At 39.6% G+C, this 24,528-nt stretch overlaps 1 protein-coding gene across 1 annotated transcript; it reads right to left on the minus strand.

The window, feature by feature from the left end:
* Positions 1-20,826: 20,826 nt before the first annotated feature.
* LOC18446296 (protein ALP1-like) lies at positions 20,827-22,559 on the minus strand. The gene has a single exon (XM_006856418.4). It carries the CDS (start codon positions 22,438-22,440, stop codon positions 21,088-21,090), a length of 1,353 nt encoding a protein of 450 aa, XP_006856480.2. The 5' UTR covers positions 22,441-22,559; the 3' UTR covers positions 20,827-21,087.
* Between the last annotated feature and the right edge of the window lie 1,969 nt (positions 22,560-24,528).

The following is a 24,528-nucleotide window of genomic DNA, read 5'->3' on the forward strand; positions in this document are numbered from 1 at the left end:
CATGCTGTGTGGATTTTGCAATTTATAATCTATTGGTATTACAGGTTGTTCTACATGAACTTTTTAGAATTCTGTGATGTCAATCCCGCTGTTTGGATTTTGCAATTTATCAATAAAATAAAATACTGCAATCAGTAGGGATAGGGATATGCAAAATCCATGCTATGGGCAAATGCTCTTGGAGGGAAGTAGTGGAAAACCAGCCTACTATGGCCATGAAAGAGGGGGTTAAGTCTTTTTCCTTTGGAGCTGTCCTTGACATAATCAAAGTAGGGGAAGACAGAGGCTTGTGATGGTGTTTATAAAGACATCATGGCAATTCTTTTTTTTTGGCTCTGTTTTGCGCTTCTATTTTCCAATTTTGCATCAGTTTTTCTGAATTACTGGAGTGGTATACAAATGAGACTATTTGCTTTAGTATAAGGACATCAACGTCAAATTTTAATCAGGCGGTTGTGAGGGTGTCATTGATTAGACTCAAATTTCAAAAAAGAAATTTGATTGTGAGGGTGTCATTGATTAGACTCAAAGTTCAAAAAAGAAATTTATCAAATGTCATGATAGGTTTTAAGTCATCCAAATTGATATTTGATGGTTGGACTAATTATGATTTCTTTGGAACAAAGATAAATGGTCTTATATTATACAATCCCTTATCAATATATTTCGTGATATCATTCCAATGCAAGCAACTTGGAGGGAATGTAGCTTTCATTTAATTAAATTAATTGATTTTATGATTTTATAAAGAAAGTTCTACAAGAACTACCCAGCAAATTGCTACATAGGTGGCAATAACATGAAGAGGTGGAAATTAAAACACTAACCACCAATTCAATCAGTGGTCACACACCACAGCATACATGAGACTTTGATCTAGTTGTAATGCATGAAAAACGAATGAAAAATGCAAGATATTTTAGTATCCCAGTCAATTTTTTTAGACAAGATATTTTAGTATACCAGTCGATTTTTTTAGACAAGATATTTTAGTATCCCAGTCGATTTTTTTAGACATCACAACTTTGTTGGATTAGTAGGATTACGGTGAAATTTCTAGTTGAAACATAGTGAAGGAGACGAGGAAATAAAATTTTTGAAATTCTTGAGGGCAAGCTTCTTGTTGCAATTAGGATTTTTATTATATTATTTTATTACTTTTTACTAATGGAAAGTTCGGATTAGAGGTTATTGGGGTTGTTGGGTTTCTTTCCTTCTTGAGGTTTTGATTTAATTGTGGTTGATATTTCTCTGGAAGCAAGTTAGGTACTAAGGTTTTTATTTATATATAAGTATTGCACCAATAATATATATATTTTTTAAATCATATAAATTTTTTTTTGAGGTGGTAGACCCTGGTTACAAATACAATAGCCACTCTTTATTTATAATTTTCTCATTGTTTATGTTCTTTCCCCTTGTTTCTTTGAATCAATCTTGCACTCAGATTTATGATACATACCCAAAAGACACATCAGCTAGTGATCAGCAATATTTCATATATTTAACCTTACTTTCACCATAATGTTACACATAACATCTGGGCCAATTAGTATCTTCTACACTCCCTTTCCCTCAACCTAAAGAGAGTACAGTTGATTATCAACTAATGGAAGCAATGTCATGCATGTAGCACCTTTGAACTCTCTCTCTCTAAATTGCAGCATGCACATTTATCTTAATAAAGCCATCATCTTTTTAAGGGAACTCTCTAAATTGCGGCATGCACATTTATCTAAATAAAGCCATCACCTTTTTAAGGGAAAGGGATTTGGGTGGTGGAAGCACCCCACACTCTAGTCACTACGTTGTGGTTTTCATTTCCACCACTAATATTATTCCACTAATACTTTAAAAAAGCTAACTCCTAATCTACTTGAAAAAGTAGATAGAGGCACATCTTCTCCACTGAATTACCCAAAAAAAAAGCCATCATCGTTTAAAAATCGAATTATACAACAAATTAACCTAACCTTGGATTATAACCGAGGAAAAACCGGTTTCATGCCCGGACTAGAAAATGGCTTATACCAGCAAACCAGAGGAATTATTTTTTTTTTTTTTTTTTTTTCATAAAAAAAATGGTATCAACTGAATTGGGTTTTAGTATTTGGTCTATCAATTGCAAATAGCCGGTGTGAATCTGCCTGGTGCAACAATTAAAACCTCAGATAAATAAACTCAGTTTGTCCCCTACATGGAAAGAGTCCAAATATAAAAAGGAGAAGTTTATATAGAGGCTACGCTCTACACAATCAAATTAGAACCTACCCAAAATTTTTTATTAGAAGAGGTTGTTTTGATCCCCAAATATCAGCAATTGATCATCTAGGCATCAAGATGCATAGGCATCAAGATGCATGGACATCAGAAAAAAAATGGATTTCAAGTGTTGAAAATAGTGCATATTGTAACGTATTTTTGGACCGTCAATTTTTAAGTTTTCATAGATCTGCTCGATCTATACTATTTTAGCTTTAAATTTTATAATTAAATATGAACATATATTTTGAGGCTATGACAAAAATTTCCAACATTGAAACCATATTTCTCGAGACTATTTAAAGGTAGGCTCTAATTTGCTTGCTTAAAGCCTCGGCTTTATACAAACTGCACCCAATATAACAAGGGTGCCTAAATTGAACATATATCAAGTATGAGTGACACTTCCAAGGTGAGTCAATCTATCGGTTAAGGTGTCGAGCCGCCATGTGATGTCTTGAGTTCCATTTCTATTATAGGAGAAGACCCCTGTCTTACTAAACTACTCCCGAAAAGAAAAAGACAAGAAGAAAAAGAAGAAGAGGCGGTTTACGATTGTGTGTTGCTATTTAAGACACCCATGGAAGTCCTGCCTAATACAAGTTAGCAAGGCTCCCTTTAAAATACGATTTTTTCAAAGAATTTTTTATTTTTCAAAATCCATTAAGAACTCTGAGTTTTTCAAAAGATATTAAAAAAAATGCATTCTTTTAATGGAACTGATATATAAATCTATATTTTATCTTTTTTCAAAAATAATTTTAAAAAAGCTTATTCTCTATAACTTTATTTCTTTATTGACTTAGTTTTATTGAATTTTGATTTAAAGATAAGCACATTAAAAATAGGAGTAAATTAATAATCTTAATTTAACAAAAAAATTCCATAAATGATTTCACCAATAAGTTCCCTTGAAAAAATGTACAAAAAGATACAAGCAATATATTCCCCAAAATAATAAGATATCAGGACACTCATATATCTCAAAATAATAGGTAGAGTTAGAAGAAGTGTAACCTAATGAAATTTTTTTTATTTTCTTTAAATCCGGAGTGTCTTTATAAAGAGCAATAGAGAGATTCAATTATACTAAAGATGGGTACAATTTCCATATGGACGCCTCCGTAGGTGTAGAGGTACGGTGCCCTTCAAATTTTATCATGGTATATAATTTTGATGTAAAATGCTATTAGGATTATCTCAAAATCTATTTTTATATCTAATTATAAAATTTTCAATTTAAAAAATAGTTAAAATCAAGCAGATCTATAAACATATGAAAACCTTGAAAATGGATGGTGTAGATAATATGTTGTAAAATGCACTATTTCTGAGACTTAAAATCTTTTTATTTTTCATAGTCATACATCTTGATGTCGAGATGATCAATCAAACGATTTTTTAACATTAAAACTACCTTTTTCGATGGATTTTTGAGGGGCATATGTAGTTCTACATTATAAGGTAGCATCCTTATATAAACTTTTTCCACTAAATATTTAGGCATCTAGAAATTCAGTGTGACATTTGAATTTTCTTTAAGTTATTTTTTGTTTTCTTTGTGCATAGAGAAGTTTGATTAACTTTATATTTTTATTTTTTATTTTATTTTATGGTGTATACGCCATAGCATTTTGGATGGACCACTATTTTACAAATTTGAGTGGATCTTTGTGTGTTTTAGTTAACCCTCAATCCTATACTGAGGGTCTTTTTTGTTTTTTTCTTTGAAAATAAATCCTTACTTTGGTTTGCAGCCCTTGTTATCTACTACTGTAGTTTTTGTGTTTAGTATTTTTATTGTTATTTCATTTCATAATCCCAATAAATCTATAATATGTTTTGTGTTATGACAACAGAATAAACATTGTTGTTTGATTATTGAAAGTTGAGATAAAAAGTTGTCAAGACTTACTCTAATGACACTAGGTAACGCCATAAAATTATTGTTCAATGGCTTTAATGTATATATACAATAACTATAAATCATAATCTTATATTGTATCATATTTACATAGCCGATTTTTTCACTCTGTTTTTTTGAGCCAAATCCGAAATATTCACTATTCTATAACTTACCTTATTTTTTGGAACCGGATTTTTCTTCCGACTTTTTGAAATAAAATCGGTTTATTGCTGATGCTTTGGTTTCCCAATATATTATTATTTCCCGACTTGCTGACTATGAGATTGATTAAGAGACTGATAGAGAATTCCAGTGTAGAGGGTCGTTTAATACACACAAATACCACCCGGTAAAACTGGATTTTATTTGCCAACTTATGGCGGCTAGTGGACTTGGTATCAGGAAGCTTGAGGATCGTAATGAAGCTTAACATGGCTGTGGAGATATGGGCAGGGAACATATGGGAAGAAAGTTTCAGGCTATGTGAAAGGAAAAAGTTTATATGAGGTGTCAAAAACCCATCGAAAAAGGTTATTTCGTCGGTAGAAAATTCTCCAATTGATCATCTTGACCTTGATACATATATGATATAAAAATAAAAAATAAATTTCAAATCTTACAAATAGTGTATTTCGTAACACATTATCTAGACCGTCAATTTTCAAGACTTTCGAGTGCTCATAGATCTGCTAAATTTGTGCTATTTTCGGAGCTTTCAATTTTATTATACGGATAAAAAATAGACTTTTAGGCTATGATAAGAGTTTTGGTATCAAAATTATATCTTTTGATGAGATTTTGAAGTGCTCCTTGTCCTGATTGCTGAAGGTTGACACCTTATACAAACCTCACCATTTGTGGAAAGGAATGCTTTCAAGTATGGCCAACAATGTTTCTTCAACTTGCCGCGCCTCGGACTTATCCCTGATTTGAGGCCAGTAATTCGGCCACGCAGCATACATGGCCCAAAAAGCCCTAACATATAAAAAAATTTAAAATTATTTAAAAATAAAATAAAAATTGTAAAAGCGAAAGAAAACCAAATGCAATATAAAAAGCCCATAGAAGCTTAAAAAAACATACAAAACATGAATTTAGGAAAAAAATGATTTGGTTGCAGACAGTTTAGAAAATTTCAAAAAAACAAAGAAAATATAAAAATAAAGATATGACAAGAAAAGCTCAAAATTCATTATAAAAAGGGTGCAGTTTGTATAAAGCCGAGGCTCTAAACACTCAAAGTGAAGCGCACCTTCAAATAGTTTCGAGAAAAGTGGTTTCAATACTAAAAATCTTTGTGATAGCCTTAAAATGTATTTTCAGATCTCTAAAAAGCTTCAAAAACAGTGTAGATTGAGCATATCTAAGAAACTATAAGGCCTTAAACAATCGAATTAGTGAAATTTTTGAAGTACGCCCTAATTCAATTGTTCAGAGCCTCACAGTTATATAAACTTTTTCCTTATAAAAAACATCCAAATTACATCTCTGACATTTATACATTGATACCATATTTTTATATATATATTTATTGTTTTATCTTTTTTAAGGGGCCCAAGTTGCACCCGAGTACTTTAGCTCGACAATGAGCCAAGTCCGAGTGGACTCGGTGGCCTCGGCTGAGTGGACTTGGAGGACTCAGGCGAGTTTTGAATCATAGATAGCCAATTTTCGCAGTCCATTAGATTTTGATTTGGAAAAAGTACAATCAGGTTTTGGGAAGATATTCCGACTGGTAATAGCACTCTAGCAGTAGCAATGAAAAGCGTTTGTGCCATTGCAGCAAACCCTGATGTGGCTTTAGCTTGTGTTTTCCAAGAGATATGGTTTCCAAGTCTAAGAAGAAATCCCAGGGACACAGAAACAGGAGCTTTAGAAGCTTTCCAGCACACTCGAAAGAGTTTGGGTTCTAGAGCAAAGGAAGATGCCATCATTTGGACTCCAAACAGCAGAGATATATTCACCATAAAATCCTTTTACAAGATTATTTCGATAGTTAATTTACACCCTGTAGTTGCTTCAAAAGTGTGGAATCTTAAAAGCACCCACATGCATGCAAGCATTCATTTGGCTCGCCATATGAGAAAAACTGCTGACCATTGATTATCTGCGGCACAGAGGTATGCAGATATCCAACAGATAGTGGATCACCTTATATTAGACTGTGACATTACCACAGAAGTATGGGCATATGTTCTCGAGCTTTTCGGGCTTTTATAGTTGACATATAACCATTTGAGTCCCAACACAATTGTTTTCCCCATAAATTCCTCCAAAGGCTACTGCAATTGCGAGTTACCAGGGCAGCAATTTGCCGGTCACTCTGGACTGAGCATACCAAAAGGACTTCCAACGATGATGTGTTAAACCACCTCAAGGATAAGGTAGAATACACATACCATTACTTGGGTGCGCGCCAGAAAACTCAGGGTACCCAGACTTCAGCAGATATTAATTACATGAACTCAATGGTATGGACCTGTAAAACAAGAAAAAACAGACCAAGGAATTGGACCCACACCAGGAGGCACCATTAAAGTCAAATATTCAATTTTGATGGGAGTTCAGCTAGAAACCTGGGCCCTGCAGGAGTTGAGGGAGTGTGTTCCGCGACCACAAGTGTGAGGCAATTCTTACTTATTACATGGACAAAAGTAGAGTCATACATACCTTGGCGACTAGCTCATTTTTTAGAAGAAATTTTTGAAAGATGTATAGGTTGACAGATCTTTCTTTTATATACTTGGAGAAAGGCAAACAGTATAGCTGATTCATTAGCAAAGGTGGGGATGAATAGGCTGGAACTATTTATGGCACCAACAAATTTTGTCTCTTTTGTGATTTTGATTTTCCCCGAGTTAAAACTGTAAACCCAAGAACTACATCAAAATTGTATATGACATCTTGATATATTATAAAGTCAAGTTACCGATAAAAGAAGTAAAGAAATTAAACAAAAAAGAATCATCAAACTTTTGTAGAACCACAAGCTGTCACCTGAGACTTAAGAAGATATACAACATTTAAGATAGTCCTATATGAGGCTCATCAATGGAACTAAGGACACATCAAATCGACTCAGCTTGTGATCTAATCAACTGCATTTTTTTTTTTTTTTTTTGAACATTGGAAGCCTGCTTCTTTTTTCATATGATGTGGTCAGTCTGAAATAAGTATTTTGGACAACAAGTCTTATAGGAAAAGGAAACTAAAACTAAAAGAAGTCAATGAACACTCCTGCCAAAATAGACCAGAAGATTTCCAACACCTGAATTGTGGAAGCAAAGGGGGCAAACCAACTATGAGAGCCAGAATGCAGATTGCATCCTCTGGTTTGGCTTTAGTCTCCTTTAATAAAATTCATGATTAACAATGACAGATGAAATTCAAGTATTACAATCTTCTACCTTTTGTGTTTCAAATCACGTTACCAGTTCTTAGAAACTGCACAAACACAACCAGAATGAAAAGCCATACAAATGCGTCTGTGGTCTATTGCCGTCTTGTGAGGGAAAAATATTTGGCAAATAAGCTGAAAAACAGAATACACCATTAATTTTACTTTATGGTTCTAAGAAATCAAAACCCAACAAATATAGGTGCTGGCGTACATGAGGAATATAAAGTGGTGTAACTTTACCCTTAAGAACATGGAATCACCTACCAAATTCCTAGGAATATGATTGTATACAACCTTCTGATAAAAACCTGTTGATTCTGGGATAACTTTGTCGAAAAGATTACCAGACTCTTGATTCTAGGATAAATTTGTTGAGTAAGATTAGTGAGATGACATACTGGGGGTATTTCTTTGATGATGGCTACCAAACCAAAGTGACACCTTTGAAACAGTCTCATTTGGCTGATGTGTCATATAATCCACTGATAATAACCAAATAGGAATTGCTTAGCGGGAGAGATTTGAAATTAAACATAGTTAATTTTCATTGTTTTTCTCACTAGCCCTAATCCCCCACCTAATTGCCATTTGGCAATACCTATGCTATATCATAACAAGTGATGTGTGTGTTCTAACCATAATTGCCCGAATCTCTCACCGAAGGTCACAATTTTGATTCAACTAGAAATCTTGACGGAAGTCTAGAATCTCGATTCTTTATTTTAAGAATCTTGATTTCAACGCTTATAGAATTTTGTTTCTAATATTTATTGATTCTCAATTCCGCCATTGGTGAATCTCGATTCTACACTTATTGAAACTAGTTTCCACATTTACCAAAATTTAACGATTTCCCCTTGTTTATTTTGTATTTTGTTTTTTGTTTTTTTTTTTTCTGAGAAGTGAAGTTTAGAAATTTTTAAGGCATCAAATTACTCTAGCTAGACACCCAATCTAAAGCTACAAGGTGTAATCATCCTTTTTTGGCATAAAATAACAAATAGAAATCAAAGTGGAGGCTCGCATTCTATTTAATTCTTTAACCATGCATTGTATTGATCCAATGGAGAGATTGCAGCTCCAAGATGTTAGAAACAATGTAACACAAACAATGTAAACGAATATGTATGGCATGTTGATCAATGAATAGCTTTGAGACATTCTTGTTTTTGCTTAGTTCCCTCTCAATTCTAAAGATGTTGAAATCTAGATTCTATAAATGAAGGAATCTTGATTCTATATTGGTCTATTCTAACAAAGTCAAAAACTCAATTCCAATTAGATTGGAAACTCGATTCCAAAGAGTCGGGAATCTCAATTCTATCTATATAGGGATCTCAATTATATTTTGGTCAAATTTCGGTTCCTAAAAATAGGAATCTCATCCCCCCATGATTCCTTTGTGCAGACGTTGATTCTTAAAACATGAATCTTCCAACCAGCCGTGATTCCTTGTTTTCGATTCCTAAATCGATTCGGTTTCCGAAACCGAATCGCTTGAGGTAACCATGCTTCTAACACACTTACCGCACTAAAACATATAAAACCCTCACAAATAATGCTTCCCATCAATTTAAGAAATTCTAAAATTTTGTTTATAAAAAACTAACCTTGATAAATTAAAGAAATTATAAATTAGTTTTGCTTGAAGTCCAGGACTTCAATGAATTTTGACAACCTTTAGAAATTAGGATAACAATACAGTCAATTTTTTTCTAATGCCAGGGTTTCTAATAGGAAATAGAGCTCAAGTATAGATGTTCCAATCAATCTCTCTCTCTCTCTCTCTCTCTCTCTCTCTCTCTCTCTCACACACACACACACACACAGAAGCACGCCTCCACACACACACACACACATGTTCACATACATATATATACAGATTGTGCATCACACAGATCAATAACTAGTAGTTGTATAGATTGTGCCAAGTTATTCTCGCTCCACATTCCCTTTCATCCCTCTTCACCATCACTCAGGCACATCCCAGTAGTTTAAGGGGTAATATGATGCAGTGAACTTGTCAAGACGAGGCAAATCTCAGCAAGCCACTTTCCATTAATGTAGCTCTTCATCTGTCACATGCCCTAATGGATTCCATTGGTTCGAGTGTGGATTATAATATGTATTTAAATATAGAAAGAGATCATTGATATGTTTCTAGCCATCAGGGATATTGTTATCTAGTATTAAAAGCTATTATTTCAAACTTATATACCTTGACAACATATTCTTCGGCACCAGTTTGTCATATCATATTTTATCTATATCTGTTCATAGACAAGTTTGCCTAGGGAATTTTACTTTAAACTTCCATTTTAGCACCTTGGTAATGTAAATCTGGATTACTACAACTGCCATAGGGTTACGCATGGACTGGGATCTTGTGCATGCTATGGTAGCCAAAGCCTACACACCCACCTGATGCAGTCCAGCTTTCAGTAGCAATGTAGGGAGAAATTGGGAATAGGGGCATGCTAACAAACCAACCTATAAATATGGATCAGCACCAACGAAACTCGGGCCAGAGGATATAAAGGTGGCACCCAGTAGAGGGAAACCAGTCCAAGGGGGAAAAGCCTGGTATCTAAGGCACTGGAACAGTGTAGTTTGGGTGGAAGGGTGGTCCACATGATGGACCTAGCTAGATGGTTGAAATATGAACAGGTGATCCAAGGCAATATTGTAGGGCATTGAGATGTTTAAGCGCTTGACGTGGCTAGCTTGGATATTGCTAGGTATCATAAGGACAAGTTTAGGCTGACAGAAAGGATCATGACGTGCTGATATTAGAAACAAAAAGGAAATGGGATAGAGAAGGTTACAAGAGGAGAAATACAATGGTGAAGGGCCTGACTGACACATAATGCTTTGGAGTAGAGCACAATAGCTGAATCAGTGTGTACAGAGGCTCGTTGTTGAGCAATGGGCCTTCACTAGTCATGGCAATGGGTTTCTCCATTATAAAATGCAATAAATCCTCGGTAAGGGAAGGGAGTAATTAGAGAAATGATCAGATAATGAGAACAAGTAGCATATACTTTTTTACAAGAACAGAGTCATTGATCTGGTAGTCAAGGTGTTGGACGGATAATTTTTTAAAAAAAAAGCAGTTATGCCTAATAGGTCACGTCCAATTCTGGAAAGAGGGGATATGAAATTTAGGGTTAATAATGGGATACATGGTCAAGGAGATCGCCATGCCAGAAGTTGCTTAAATTGCACAAAAGGAGATTTAGAGGAATTAGTTACGAAGAGAGGTAGTCTATGAAATTGGGAAGCTAGGGTTAAGCTCCAAAATGGTTTGGGCTTCATCTCGCATGTAAGAGGAAGCAACTTTGGGGAGGGTACGAGCATGTCTGTGAGTGGGTGGATTGCAAGAAGGGAGTTGAGGAACATACTCAGGAGGATATAGAGCATAATTAAGAATCCGGGGATCATCAAAGAGATGGAAAATACAAGACTAGAGAAGGGAGGGACTTGGAATGCTAGAACAGTAAACAGAGTCATCTTCCAGGAACAAGAGGAAACCCATGGGGAGTTGAGATTTGAGAGGGTAAAGACTAAAGAACTAGGGGGTGTCAAGGGTTAACTTACAAAAGGATGTTGGTAAGAGCAAAGAGTTATATGCACAAAATCCTGAACTGTGGATGTAAGAAAGTGGGGTTATCAAGGTGCTTGAAAGAGAGCCTAATTGACATTCAGTCATTACATAATCAAAGAATTACGGTTAGATGAATATATCAATTTAGAATAGGGGGTTACCAGCAAGCAAGGTCCTAATGGATGTTAGCGTTCCTACTCCCCAAATCCTCTCAGTGTTTCTGGGAGACCAGCATTTCAGGAAAGAGGCGGTGGGGATTTTAGAGACCTTATAGGGTAGGAGGATCCCCAAGAGATTTATGAAATATTTTTGGGCAAATCATAGCCTTTGGGATCGGTAACAGGGGATCATGAGGAGCTAGAAGATCCCTATGATCGCCGTCTAGACAATGGACTTTTAGGGATCAGGATCCTAAATGTTAGGGATCTCAGTTCCAACATTTTGGGGATCTTGATCCTAACATTTTAGAATTTTACTCCCAATCTTAAGAAGTATATATAGCCTAGGACTACATATACTATAAAAGTAGGCATCTCTTAATTTCTAACTAGTACGCATTGCAACTATATTAAAAGAATAGTTGCATTGCTAGCTAGCTATAAATAAATAAAATAATCAATTTAGTTGTTATCTTGGTTTTGTAAGATGTGGATCGAGGTCCCTAGAAGTAGGGATGGACATCGCAAAAATAAAAAATCAAGATCCCTCAAAGATGCCTTTCTTTGAGTGTCGAGTGAGATTCAAGAGCGGGATTGGCACTCAGGTTGGGAGATCCCAGCAACTATGGGGCAAATAAAGCTAGGTAGATTGGAATAAATGGCAAGTGCAGGGACGCATAGAATCAGCTAGAGTGAGGAGGGTTTCAGAGAAACAGTTGGAGTGGGAGCTTGATGGCAGTGTGAATCATTCTGTATGCAATGATGTTCACAAAAATGAGGAAAGAATTCGGTAAAGTCAAATAATGGGAGGTTATTAGGGTGGAGGAGCTCAGCTTGTTTTTCTAACCAAATAGGGAGGGAGTGTAGCCTTAAAAGGCCGCTTTCTGTAAGTGCCTCAATCGATGTGAAGAAACTAGCTCTATAATCCCTATCCATAAGGGAACTTTTTGGAAAGATGTTCAAGGAAAAACCTAGCCGTGAAAATGATCCAGGGTGAAGCCAAGTTGTCATAGGAATCGTATCAAAGGAGAACAACAAGATATAAGGCCAAGTTCCTAACTAGACAAATGGTGACGAACAACATTGAGCGTCCATAACAGAATTGCACCACTGGTAATGCCATGAGAAACCCTCTAATAGCCTCCAGATCTGAGTTTGCCAGATATGGGTTGAAATGGGCCAATGGGAAAGACAATTCAGGTTCATCGGAGTTAATTGCCTACAAGCATCCATCTTTCTGTCAGCCAAAAATTTCATAAGCCACTTGGTTATTGTTTATCCAATATTTTGTGAATTGAAATGGCTTCCTGACCTAGAAGTGATAGCAGCTCTGATTTAGAGTGGCAGGGGCTGCTTCGACCCTTCTGTCCTGTTAGTGGTGATGAAATAGTGGGATAATGGTGTTAAAACCTTGATCAGACAAAAAATATCTCGATTGGATATAGCAACTGGAACGAGATGATGTGCCAAAAGGTCTAAAGAGATCCTGTATTGGTCCTCTTAAATGGAGGGAGGCTAGGTAGGCTTCATGATATTAGTGATTTCCACACATGCTTCAAGGAATGGTGAAGCATGCCGCATGATAGATGCTGAGTTCTCAGGGTTCCCACACTTTGTTTATTAATAAGAGCTAAGGAATGAGTTTAGGCCAAATATGGATAGCCTTCTATAATGTGCTACAAGGTTATGGCTATGGACATAGTTACAACATCTCTCTCTTTTTTTCTGGTGAATTTGTATAAGTTTGTAAAGTATCTGCATGGATTAGGCACAAAAATTCCATGCATTTGTTTTTTGTGCATATTAACTTTCAGACCATAAAGCAGTTTGAAGGTCCGAAGATAGAGCCAAAGAGAGTAGACCTGATTAGGGTCAGCATCGCAGAAGATGAAAGTGTCATATGTGAGGAGGTGGGAGAGGGTAGGTCCATTCAGGGAACAAAACCCATTTAGGAAACCCCTCTCATAGCGCCTGGGTAAGGACCTGGAGAAAAGTTCTCCAACAAGCGTAAAGAATAAAGTAGGGAGGGGATCACCCTACCTCAGACCTCTAGCCGCAGGGAAAAAAACCTTGAGGGGTACCATTGATGATAATAGAAAAATTGGGGCTCGAAATACAGGATTTTATCCAATTCTACATCTGGGAGGAAAGCCCATACGAGCTTGGATTTGGTCTAAGAGTTCCTAATTGACTCTATCATAGGCCTTTTTCCAAACGAGTTTGATGATAAGGCCTTTCTGGCCAGAGAGTGCTCTAGAATGTAAGGCTTCATGGGTGGAGAGGGCACCATCGAAGATCTATTTATTAGATACAAAGGCGGATGGATTGGGGGAGACAACAGAGCAAAGAACCTCTGCAGACAGTTGGCTAGGACATTGGCCATAATTTTGTAGGAGAATTAAAGAGGCCAATGGGCCTGAACTTCCTAAGTTTTTCTGCCCCTTCAATCTTGGGGATAATGGAAATAAACATGCAATTTAGGGCAGAATTGAGTCGACCTCTAACAAAAAATTCAGAGAAGAAATTCATGAGATCAGGAGCTATAGTTTCCCAAAAATGTTGGAAGACAATAATAGTGAATCCATCTGGCCAAAGGGCCTTGTCCTTTGGAAGGTCAAAGACAGCCTTGTGGATTTCATCAAAAGTGAAGGGGTCTCTCTAGCCTAAGAGCTTGTTCCTGGGTAATGGTTAGGAAGGAAAGGTCACCAAGGGAGGGGGATGGATGGATGGTGGGGTTTAAAGAAGAGATTTTTAAAATATCGAATGAAGATTCGATTGATTTGATCGGGGATATGGAAACAACAGCTGCGTACCGAAATGTGAAAGATGGCATTACCCCTTCTTCTGGAGATCCCCATTTTGCGGAAAAATGTTGTATTGCGGTCTTCTAGTTTAAGCCACTTGATCCTAGATGCCAATAGGTTTCTTCTAGTTTTAGGGTACAATGAAGTTTGACCTTAGCATTAAACATATCAGAGTTTTCCTGCTGCCTGAGAGGCCTAGTTTCCTCCAGACTGACAAGGGAATGTACAGTGCTCGAGGAAACTCGGATTTGTTCTCTAAAGTTGGAAGGGAGGGTCCGCTTCCACTCCTTGATTGCAGCCTTAACAAGTTGAAGTTTCTTGGAAAGCCTGAACCCCGCCCATCTAAGGATGGAAGAAGAGGACCAGCACAAGATGAAAAGCCGAGGGAAGGAAGGCTCCTCTAGCCAGAAGAGCTCAAATATTAAGCAGTTAAACGAGCAATGGACTGGGAAAGTGTGCAAAAGGATGGGCTTGTGGTCAGTGTTGGTTTTAACCAAGGCAAGGGACCAGGTACCTGAGAATGAGGATTCCAATGACTGAGAAACAAGAAACCTCTCAATTTTTGTCATGATAGGGTTGATGGCATGGTTAGACCATGTGAAGAAGGCCCCTAAGAGGGGGATATCAAGGAAGGGAATGCTATCAATGAAATCCGAAAAGGCTCTCATGGTGGTTGTGAGGCAACCACCATTGGATTTTTCATACGTCCAGTGGACAACATTAAATCACCGCCAATGAGCCAGGGGGGGTAGGTTCAGACCAGAAAGCTTAGTTTCAAATGAAGCTAAAACAACTGGCTTATGGGAAAGAACGAGAGAAGAGACGGCTTGGCGTGGCTGCTAAGGACTCTTATATTCCAGCACAAGAACTTCATTTGGGAGTTCTAGAGAGACAAGAGGATTTCCTGTGGGATCTCCTCTTCCTGGAACTATTAGGCAGCAAAGAAGTGAGGGGTGCTGGTTGGGCCAAACGCGCTGGGGACTCCTGAGACTCCAGAAACCAAATTAATAAGCTCTCTGGATCCTCTAGTAGACTTGGGTTTGGGAGTTACCTGTGGAACTCCAGCCGCTTCTCTTAGATGATTAGAGAGGATGGTGGTATTCCCTTCAAAGGCAAGCCGTCAGCATCAATTACCTCAGCCATATGAGGTTCTCCATTTTCTATCCTGACGATTTCCTGAGAATCAGAAGAAATCAAGGAGCGAGCATTAGAGTTGAACTCTTATTCCGAGGGGAATGGGAGGTCAGGAGGTGGAGTGCAGGTTTCACGGGGCACCATTTGCAAAGGGGAAATGGAGAACAGATGAGATTCCCGGGGGGGATGGGAAGAAGGTTGTGGGGTGAAGAAAATTTGTAGAGGAGGGATGCAACAGGAAAAACTATACCTGGAAGATTGGGTGGCAATGATGGCAAGCCGCATTTCTAAGGGCATGGGGACTAGAACATCTAAGTCAAAGGGTTGAATGCATGTGCCAGGAGGGCTAGGAAGGAGAACTGCTGAGGAATTGGATTCAAAGAGGATTGAAGGAGTTTCTACAGGAGACAATGGGTAGGAGGGAGGATTTGTAGCAGGTGAAACTTCTGAGAAAATGAAGGGAGGAGGTGAAGAGCTAGATTGGGAGGATGGGGGAGGGAAGCAAGGATAAGTAATGTAAGAGGGGTTTTTTGGGGGGGGTGATAAGTGATGTAAGAGGGGTTTTTTGGGGGGGGTGATAAGTGATGTAAGAGGGGTTTTGAGAGGGGGGGTGGTAGGATGGAGGAGTTTGTGGAGGGGAGGGGGAGGGGGAGGGGGAGAGGGAGGGGGAGGGAAAGGGGGGGGGGGGAGGAGAGAGAGTGGGAGAAGAGAGGAGGGGGAAGGAGAATGGGTTTGGAAGCCTGACTTTGAGAGAGAGAAGGCTCAAGGTGTGATAGTTTATGACAATGCCATCTAGGGTAAGAGGGGCGTTGTTTTTGGTTCCTAGGCATATTATCAAGGAGGGGGAATGGGCGGGGCAGGGGGTTGAATGGGAAGCGAAGTAGGCACAGATTGAGAACAGGCAAAGGAGGAGATCAGAGGTGGCAGAGGAAGGTGGTGGTTGAGAGGAGGAGATAGGATCAGAGTACACAAGAACAAGAGGTTGATGATAATGGCCACCGACTATTACTCCGTGATGCGAAATGGGAGGATTGGAGTTCAAAGGGTTAGGATGAACTGGCGGGGTGGAAATCGAAGAGACTGGGGGCAGACGAAGAAGCGGAGGGGAAGTGGAGGAGCTCGAGGCGCCTCCCTCAGAATTTGAATATGACGAAGAGAGAGAGCGAATGGGCGCATAATGTGGCAGGGAGCTAGGAGTATAAGATCCAGTTGGCATCAAAAGGCTTGCCACTTGTCTCAGGATCAGGTTCATGGAGGGTTGTGGAGAGGACGAGTGATGGGACCCATGAAAATTGGGAGAACACGTAGCAGGAACAATGAGAGCCCGAGAGGGTGAGTTGATATGAGTCAATGATGCGTGGACAGAAGGCAGAGCATCTGAGAAAGCACGCATTACTAAAAGGCTGCTCTCATTAATGGGGGCTTTAAGTGATGCATTTAATGGATGAGGCGTTTGATCTGGCAAAGGTGGCACCTCATTTAATGTCAGAGTATAGGATCGAGGGGGGCATATGTAGGTTCAAGAAAGGGGCTGGAAATCAGACAGCCCAAGGTCTTTGGGTGACATCTGGTGCTGGTCCCAAGGAGATGCAGGTGGCATTGGGTGATGATGTTGAGGAGATTCAGCCAGCAGAAATATGGAGTGAAGGGGGAGGTCAACTGATGAGGGAGGAGTATGGAGAAGGGGGATTGCCAGACTACCATTGGGGTAAGGACCATGGGACTTAGGGCGGTTCCTACATCCTACTGTAGTCCATCCTTGGTGGTCTTGGTTGGGGCTTCCAAAACAAAGATTTTTACAGGGTAGGAAAGACCCTCAAAATGGTGATGCAAGAGATCGAGGATGAGACCTACATTGTCTGAGGCAACTAGAATGATAATAACTCCAAGAGTAGAGCACCCAGGGACTTGCAATGGACCGAGAGCAAGTCTCCACAGCAATTCCCTATTGCCTTGAACACTTGGTGAGTCCATAAGGGAATAGGGGTCCCAGCAACCTCTATCCAGATATTTTCTTTGCGGTGAGTGTCCAAGTGGACATTCCATCTTTGATGATTAAGGAGGCCACCATGGAACATAAGTTTGGATTTCGGAATTTTAGAGTGAAAATTGACTAGTGTTGAGGCCAGATACATACCATTATGAAGAAGCCTATAAGAAACCTTGGGGGATCAAAAGATATGCTGGAACAATTTTGAAACTCCTCTCAAGTCCTTGCATTGGAAGTAAATGAGGCAATAAAGGATGTACTCAGGGAGGAAATATGATCTGAGATTTCAGGGTTGTTGGGTAGCCATAAATGGGAGGTAGAGTTGATATATGAAATATGGTGTTGGCTTGAGGAACGATTGTGGGGGAGGCTGGGGAGGAGGTGAGGGAGGCACCGGCTCAGCAGTTATCTGAGAGAAGGTTTTTGGTGCATGCTGGGGAATGGTAGCAGGATTAGGATTTGAAGGAGGATGAGGGTTATTAGAAGTTTGAGTTATGGGTGTAGAAGAAGGCTTTTAAGGGTAAATGAGAGTATGATAATGATTGTAGAGGGGAAGGGGTGGGGTTTGGGGTGCACAGTAGGGATGGGGCTTGGATACAAAGGGGAAGGGATTCATGAAGCCAGAAACTTGGCCCGAATGTTTTTGTTTTTTAATCCTTCCTTTAAGAATGAATTGTTCTCTGTTTTCTTCTTTTGGGAGGAAGACAGGCAGAGATTGAGGCCAAACGAATCTTAACACAAACAAAATTTCACACACCAAACAACACCATCACCCTAGGGCAACACATCATGCACACTCACCTACATGTGATGACATGGCAGCCAAGTGGGGCCCATTGGCCACTTGGGCGCTACATGGTCCACATGTATGGCTGTCCTTGACACTACACTCGGTTAGATCCGAAACCCGAAGTCATTTTTATTGGATTGACCCAACAAGGTCATGTCCCATAGACTCTAGCAGGGGCCCATGCTTGACTCATCAAAGCCAACCCAATAGATGACGGAATTCCATATTTATAGTAAATTTTGCTGATGGACCCCTGTGGACTTGCACTCATGCATATGCAAGGGTCCTCTCTCTTAGCACATGTGCATAACTATATCTCAACCTTGAAAGAGTGGCTTTCCTTTTACAACTGTCTATGAACATGCTGTGAGAAGGCTCGAGGTCATTTTGGCTTATGTCCTCTCACATAGGCATCTCACATAGGCTCACAGAAATATTCAAGCTCACAGAAGTACTCACAAATAAATAGAACTACTTCAAAATTACTCATACCCTGGCTCACACAACCATGAGGCGTACTCATACCTACCCCTGACTAGAGAAAACCCTCAAACCTCTTAGTTCAAGGCCCCATTAAGCACATTCCTCATGATTTGAGGTTTTAGGTCTCTCCAAATCCCAATTTGCGAAGACTTTGGTGGAACAAAGGTTCAGGTTCAATCCCATTGTGACCAAGAACCATCACAGAGTGCTAGAGTCAAGACCTTGAAAGGCCATAACTCCAACAACCTTAACTAGAGCTCAGGTGAGGTTGATTGTATTTGGTGTACTAGTGATGATCCCTAGTGTTTGAGGGAAACTCCCAAAATGCCTTTCACTCATTCAGGAGGGATATATGTCCCCCTGTAGAATCTATTTGTGAAACTCACAAAGATAATATAGTAAATGCAATAATCAGTGTAGTTAATGTGCCAACTCAGTGTAGTTAATGTGTCAACTAGACACCAATACAGGGTTTCAGAAACTAACCAATTTGAGTTTACAATGGGATGTGGATCTAAGAGATTTCATGCCACCAGAGATTTATAGTGCATATAGCACCTATTATGTTATTAGATCTATTGGTCATGGAATGGAATTATCACGTATAATAGAAAAAAGAATTAAGCAGTCAATGACAATGTGGTCAATATACAGGGACATCTCACAGTTTTTAGTTGGCTGGAGATCTTGAAACGATGAAGTTGGTGAAAAGGTCACTAAGAATTGCAAAAAAGGGAGATGCCATACATTAGCACCAAAAATACAAATTAAATGTATTGAGGTAGAAAGATGATCACAATTTCTTCAAATCTCAACTCTATTAAGAAGAACAAGAAATCTCGTAGGTTACAACAGACAGGATGACAACTTGGTCCTCAAATATCAAAGGAGATCAAGATGAAAGCAATTAAGTACATCAAATCTACCCACTACTTTAGTTGCAGATATCTTGCGCTTGGATAGTGCTTCTGCTCCAAAACCCATGCTCCCAATGGCAACACTGAGGTGATTCCTCATGCATCAGCTTCAAGGATGTTTTCAAGGCACTTCAAAGAACTAGGCCCTTTGCTTCCGCTGAACATGGGTACCAGTCTACAAGCCGTGTATGACAAGGATAATGCGCATCTCGCGAAAATCCAAGTGATAACATTATTTTCAAAATCATAGTTAGCCAGACAGTAGCAATAGATTATGAAGCCATCAAGCTCGACATTACAGTATTAGTAGAAGAATCTGAAGGTGATAAAACTCCCTCTGTGAAAACTCCCCCGCCCTACCCCAACCCCCTCTCCCCCCTCCTCAAACTTGAGGAAACAATATTCCTTTCCTTCTAGAAATTACAGGATATTGACTGAGGGCATGCACTATACCATCCCTTCAAAATAAACATGGTTGACAACCTGGAAACGAAGGCACTGATGATAGTATAACCCCTAAGAAGACAAAGTGATATGTGAAAAAATGCTATACAGTCTTGGAAAAGGAAAGATTAACACATCAGTTCTAACAGACTCCATAGCATACTGACACATAAGACATGTTGGGAACTGGAACTTATGCAATAAGATACTTTCTTTTAGAGAAAGAGCCTTATCAAGCACTGCAAGCCAACAAAGGGAGAGAAATATTCGAAGGTCCAAACACCCAATAAAAGTATGTTGATCACCTTTAAAATATTACTGCAAACTATGATGGAGGGATTTGATAGAAAAGATAAACTCTTTTTCCTAGCAACAACATGAAGACTTTCTCATAGCAAGAGCATCCTAGAATTTCCTTATGGAAAAATAAAAAAAGGCTTTAGACTACTTGATTCATCAATTTCCCCATCCCTTGGTCCTTTTGAAACAATGACGTCACACGATTGCCCATTTCTCTACAACAGCCATTGCTCAAGTGGGTTTGGCAATTGTATTACACCGCAAACAAATTTAATACTTTCAAATGAGAATGATAGCATCAAAATGCAGGTAGACTACTAATATGACCGCTATGCCAAAGCAGGAAGAGATTCAGATGATCAATTTCATCCCTGTATCAGGTAGCCTTTTAGACATTCATCTGTTCAAACTACATAAAGTTGCACCTGTTTACAAAAAGAAACCTTCTAAACCTGTCAAGAGAAATAAATTTTCCAATTTCCATGAGTTGTATTTACATATGAACTTGAGAAAGATACGAAAATTGTGAAGTACGCAGAGAAGTAGCTAATGAATCCCAAAGTTCACTATCAGTTTTAGACAACTAAATACACTAAAGAAACACCCTACAAATCAAATTGTAAACTGCCACAAGGGATCAATTGCTTCTGATGTATTTATTGATTGATTCAAAAACAATTCATGATCTGGACATGAGAAAATCAAACGGTCAATAAAGAAGAAGAGAGAACAAAAATGTCCATCCCAACAAAAATTCAAGACCTACACTACTAATGTGAGACAATTGGCAAAGTTTCATCCTATAAACAATTGTACACCCTAAGAAAGCAGTATGAACAATGAACTCTGAGAATTGTGAGACCATAGGAAAAAAAATTACACAATCTCAACTTGTCTAAGATGCAGATTGGGAAGAATTGCGTGCTTCTCTCACCCTACCCGCCAATGCTCTGCGAACAACTGATGCTTTCCTCTCAATAAAACATTCCTCAATGCTCGCATCCCTATAATACTGCGAGCTCTGGTCATGCAAAGAGTAATCATCAGAAAGGGAAGTGTAGTCTTCCCTCATAAGAAGCACATTGTGAAGAATGGCACAGGCCCCAATACAAGCAACCCCCATTTTGAACTCTTCATCAATAGGGCGAGCCAGAATACCCCAATTCCTCAAGCTGGCTAAAGTTCGGAGAGCTGGCCTCCTCATAAGCTCATGGATGGCATTGAAATCTTCTTCGCAAGAAGAGGCCACAGGCTCTGTGTAAGGAATCATTAACCATGGGAGCAAGGGATAACCATTATCCCCAACCAAATATTGTGGAATTGGCACCCCTTTCAAATACCGAGGAGGAAGATTCATAAGCTTCCCTTCTTCCACATCTTTATACAAAGTAGAAGATCTCAGCACCCTTGCGTCCCCTTTATCGCCATGAAAACCAGTTATAATGCTAAGAATCCTCGACCACGAATCAACTACTATTTGAGCAACCACACTATCTTCTTCCTCTTCTTCTTCAATTTCACTGCCCACATCTTTATCTGCAGAGCTTCGAATTGGGGAGTTGCTTTTCGTCAAAAGCTTGAACCTTGTCGAATCAATGGCTCCACAACAATGAGGTAGGCCACCAATGGCTTCAAAATCAACCATAACTGGGTTAAGCTCAGATGGGGCCGGGAAAGCAACCCAAAACCTGAAGTTAGTGCACAGGACTCGACATAGCTGCTTTGAACAAAACCTAGCAGTGGACTCAGGGACCCCAAATCGAGCAGAGATGTGCTTGTAGCTCGAACCAGTGGCTAAACGAAAAAGACCGATACCAAGCCGAGAAGGAGCTGCAAGGTTCAGGGGAGAACCCACTGGGTCTCTGCATTCTAACAACGGCTCAAGCATTCCTACAAGCCATTCAAAGGTACTCGCATTCATGCGAAAGAATAACTGGAAAGAAGCAGTGTTTAGGGGATTTGGGGTGAGCCCAGTTTCCACGGAGGTTTGTTCTGGTTCCAATTGGAGCCTTTTGCGCTTAGAGTTTGGGGATTTTGGAGTCCCTGAAACTGATTTACTGGCTACAGCAATGGCCGCCATTTCAGAGGACGAGAGGAGGTGGAGGATGATGGGGAAGAGAGAGGAAAAGGAGGAAGGTGATGGTGAAGAGAGAGGACAAAGATCGGGACAAGTGCAGAGGGTGAGTATAAGGAGGGCGACTTCCGAAACAATGGACGAAACCATGGCCGCCATGGCCTTGGAATCCATGGTTTTTTCCCTCTTTTTCCTTCTCTTTTTGGATTTTTTTGTACCATTTCTATCCCCTATTATCGCCCGTCTCCGCTTCCATCTCCCTCTGCAACCAGGCTTATCTCTCTCTCTTCTCCCCCTTTCTTTGTTTTCCAAAAAACCTCCTCCTCCCCTTTCTGGCCGTCGCGATCCCTTTTAATGGAGTTGCTGATCCAAATGTCAAAAGTCTCTCAATTGCAATTGATTAGGAAAGCCGCAGCAACTTATGAGCGTCTACACCATGCTCCATCGGGAGCACACTAAAATTTACTCCCTCCGGCAAAACACTTGGGAAGTTTTTAATTTATTTGAAATTTTGGATCCATCTGGTTATAAATCGATCATTATTTTTAAATAAAAATTTAAATTTTGAGTTTTTGATCATCTAGATCATGCCCTCTGGAAATTAGATGGTTCTAGTGCAATCTTTGGATGCCATTCTTTTTAGGCACATAGAGAGCAAGAGTTAAAATTTTCTTTAATGGGTTTTTTGAGACCATAGGATTTGTAAATCCAGGTTTTGTATGTCCAGGTTTGGATGTCGTTTGGGTATAATTTTCGAGATTATATCCTGAATATCCACATCTTCAAAACCACTCATATCCAGCATTTACTCATTCCAAAAAAATCTTACAATGATCTGGTTGGCCCTAGCTTTCTTAAAACCGCAGTGCTTTTAAAAAGAGAGAAGAAAAGCGTGCGTCGCGACCCCTAGGGTTCTTGCACGTGCGTACATGAGGGTGATCCTGATGCCTACTAGGATAAGGGTTGCATGGTGCGGTGTGTGCGGTTCGAACCAACAAAAAAAAGAATCGAGTTAAGGCTTACCTCGTGATTGGGGTTGGATACTACCTGGAGTGTGTGCCCTCTTAGATTTTAGCATCCTAAGGCGTCGCTTGAAAGCCTCCCCACCTTTCGGCACAATTTGAGACCAACTCCTTCACGACGTCCCTTGCTCGGTTTGCACACACTTGTATCGTTCAGGTCAAGGACCCTCAATTCATCTCTTAGGTTTAGAGGAAGAGGTTGTGCTTGGTTGATAAAGTTAAGGTGGGATAGAGGTGAGTCCAGCTTAGATGGGTTGGGGTTGATAGGTCAAGGAAAAAGGGTGACCATTCAATAAAAGCTACTAGCCTTCTGGTGTCACCTCCCCTAGAAGGTAATACTGAGGACGGGATACATGCACTAAGCACTAGGCATGGATACCCCGTAGACGAGTTTTGGACGATATACTGGGTCTTATCATGATGCCTCTACCCAAGAGCAAACCTTCTTAGAGAGTGGGGGCTAGATAGAGGAATGCGTTAAAAGGAGAAAATGAAAGAGCATAAGAGAAAGAGAAGAAAGAGAAAAGAGCAGTCGATGAAGGAAGTGAAAAGAGAAGAAGAGAGTAAGAAGAGAAGAGAGAAGAAGAAATCCACGAGCCTTCCAACGTCACCTCCCGTAGGAAGCAATACCAGAGATAGGATAAAGATACTAGGCACTAAGCCTAAGTACCTTAGAAAGAAATCTTGGATGATATACCAGGTCTTATCCTGACGCTCTACCCTATAGCAAGCCTCCTTAGAGGCGGGAGAAGTGAAAGAGGAGAAGAGAAAAAGAGAAGAAAGAGAGAAAAAGATAGTAAGAAGAAAGTACTCTGGAGGCAAGTCTCGGGCAATATACCGGGTCTTACCCTGACGCTCTACCCAAAAGAAAGCCTCAGAAAGAGAAGAAAATGAATAGAGAAGAAGGGAAAAAAGAGAGAAAAGGAGACGAGGGAAAGATAGAGTGACAAGAGGGAAAGGGAAAGAAGGGAGTAAAAAGAGAGAAGGAGAGAGGCAAGGGAGAAGAGAGGATAAGAGAGAAGAGAAAGAGGGGGAGAGAGAGGCTAGCGGCTTGGCCGTCGGTCTGGAGAGGGGGGGGGGGGAGAGAAAGAGAGGCCGGCAGCCAAGCAGAGAGAGAGAGAGGGAGAGAGGCCAACAACTTGGCCACCAGTCTAGGGGAAGATAGAGAGAGAGAGAGAGAGAGAGTGGAGGACAGAGAGAGAAAGAGAGACCTTATGGAGTGATCGGTGGGTTGAGAGAC

The sequence above is a fragment of the Amborella trichopoda genome, chromosome 13, assembly GCF_054954075.1.
Source record: "Amborella trichopoda isolate Santa Cruz 75 chromosome 13, AtrichopodaSantaCruz75HAP2 v2.0, whole genome shotgun sequence".
Lineage (NCBI taxonomy): Eukaryota > Viridiplantae > Streptophyta > Magnoliopsida > Amborellales > Amborellaceae > Amborella > Amborella trichopoda.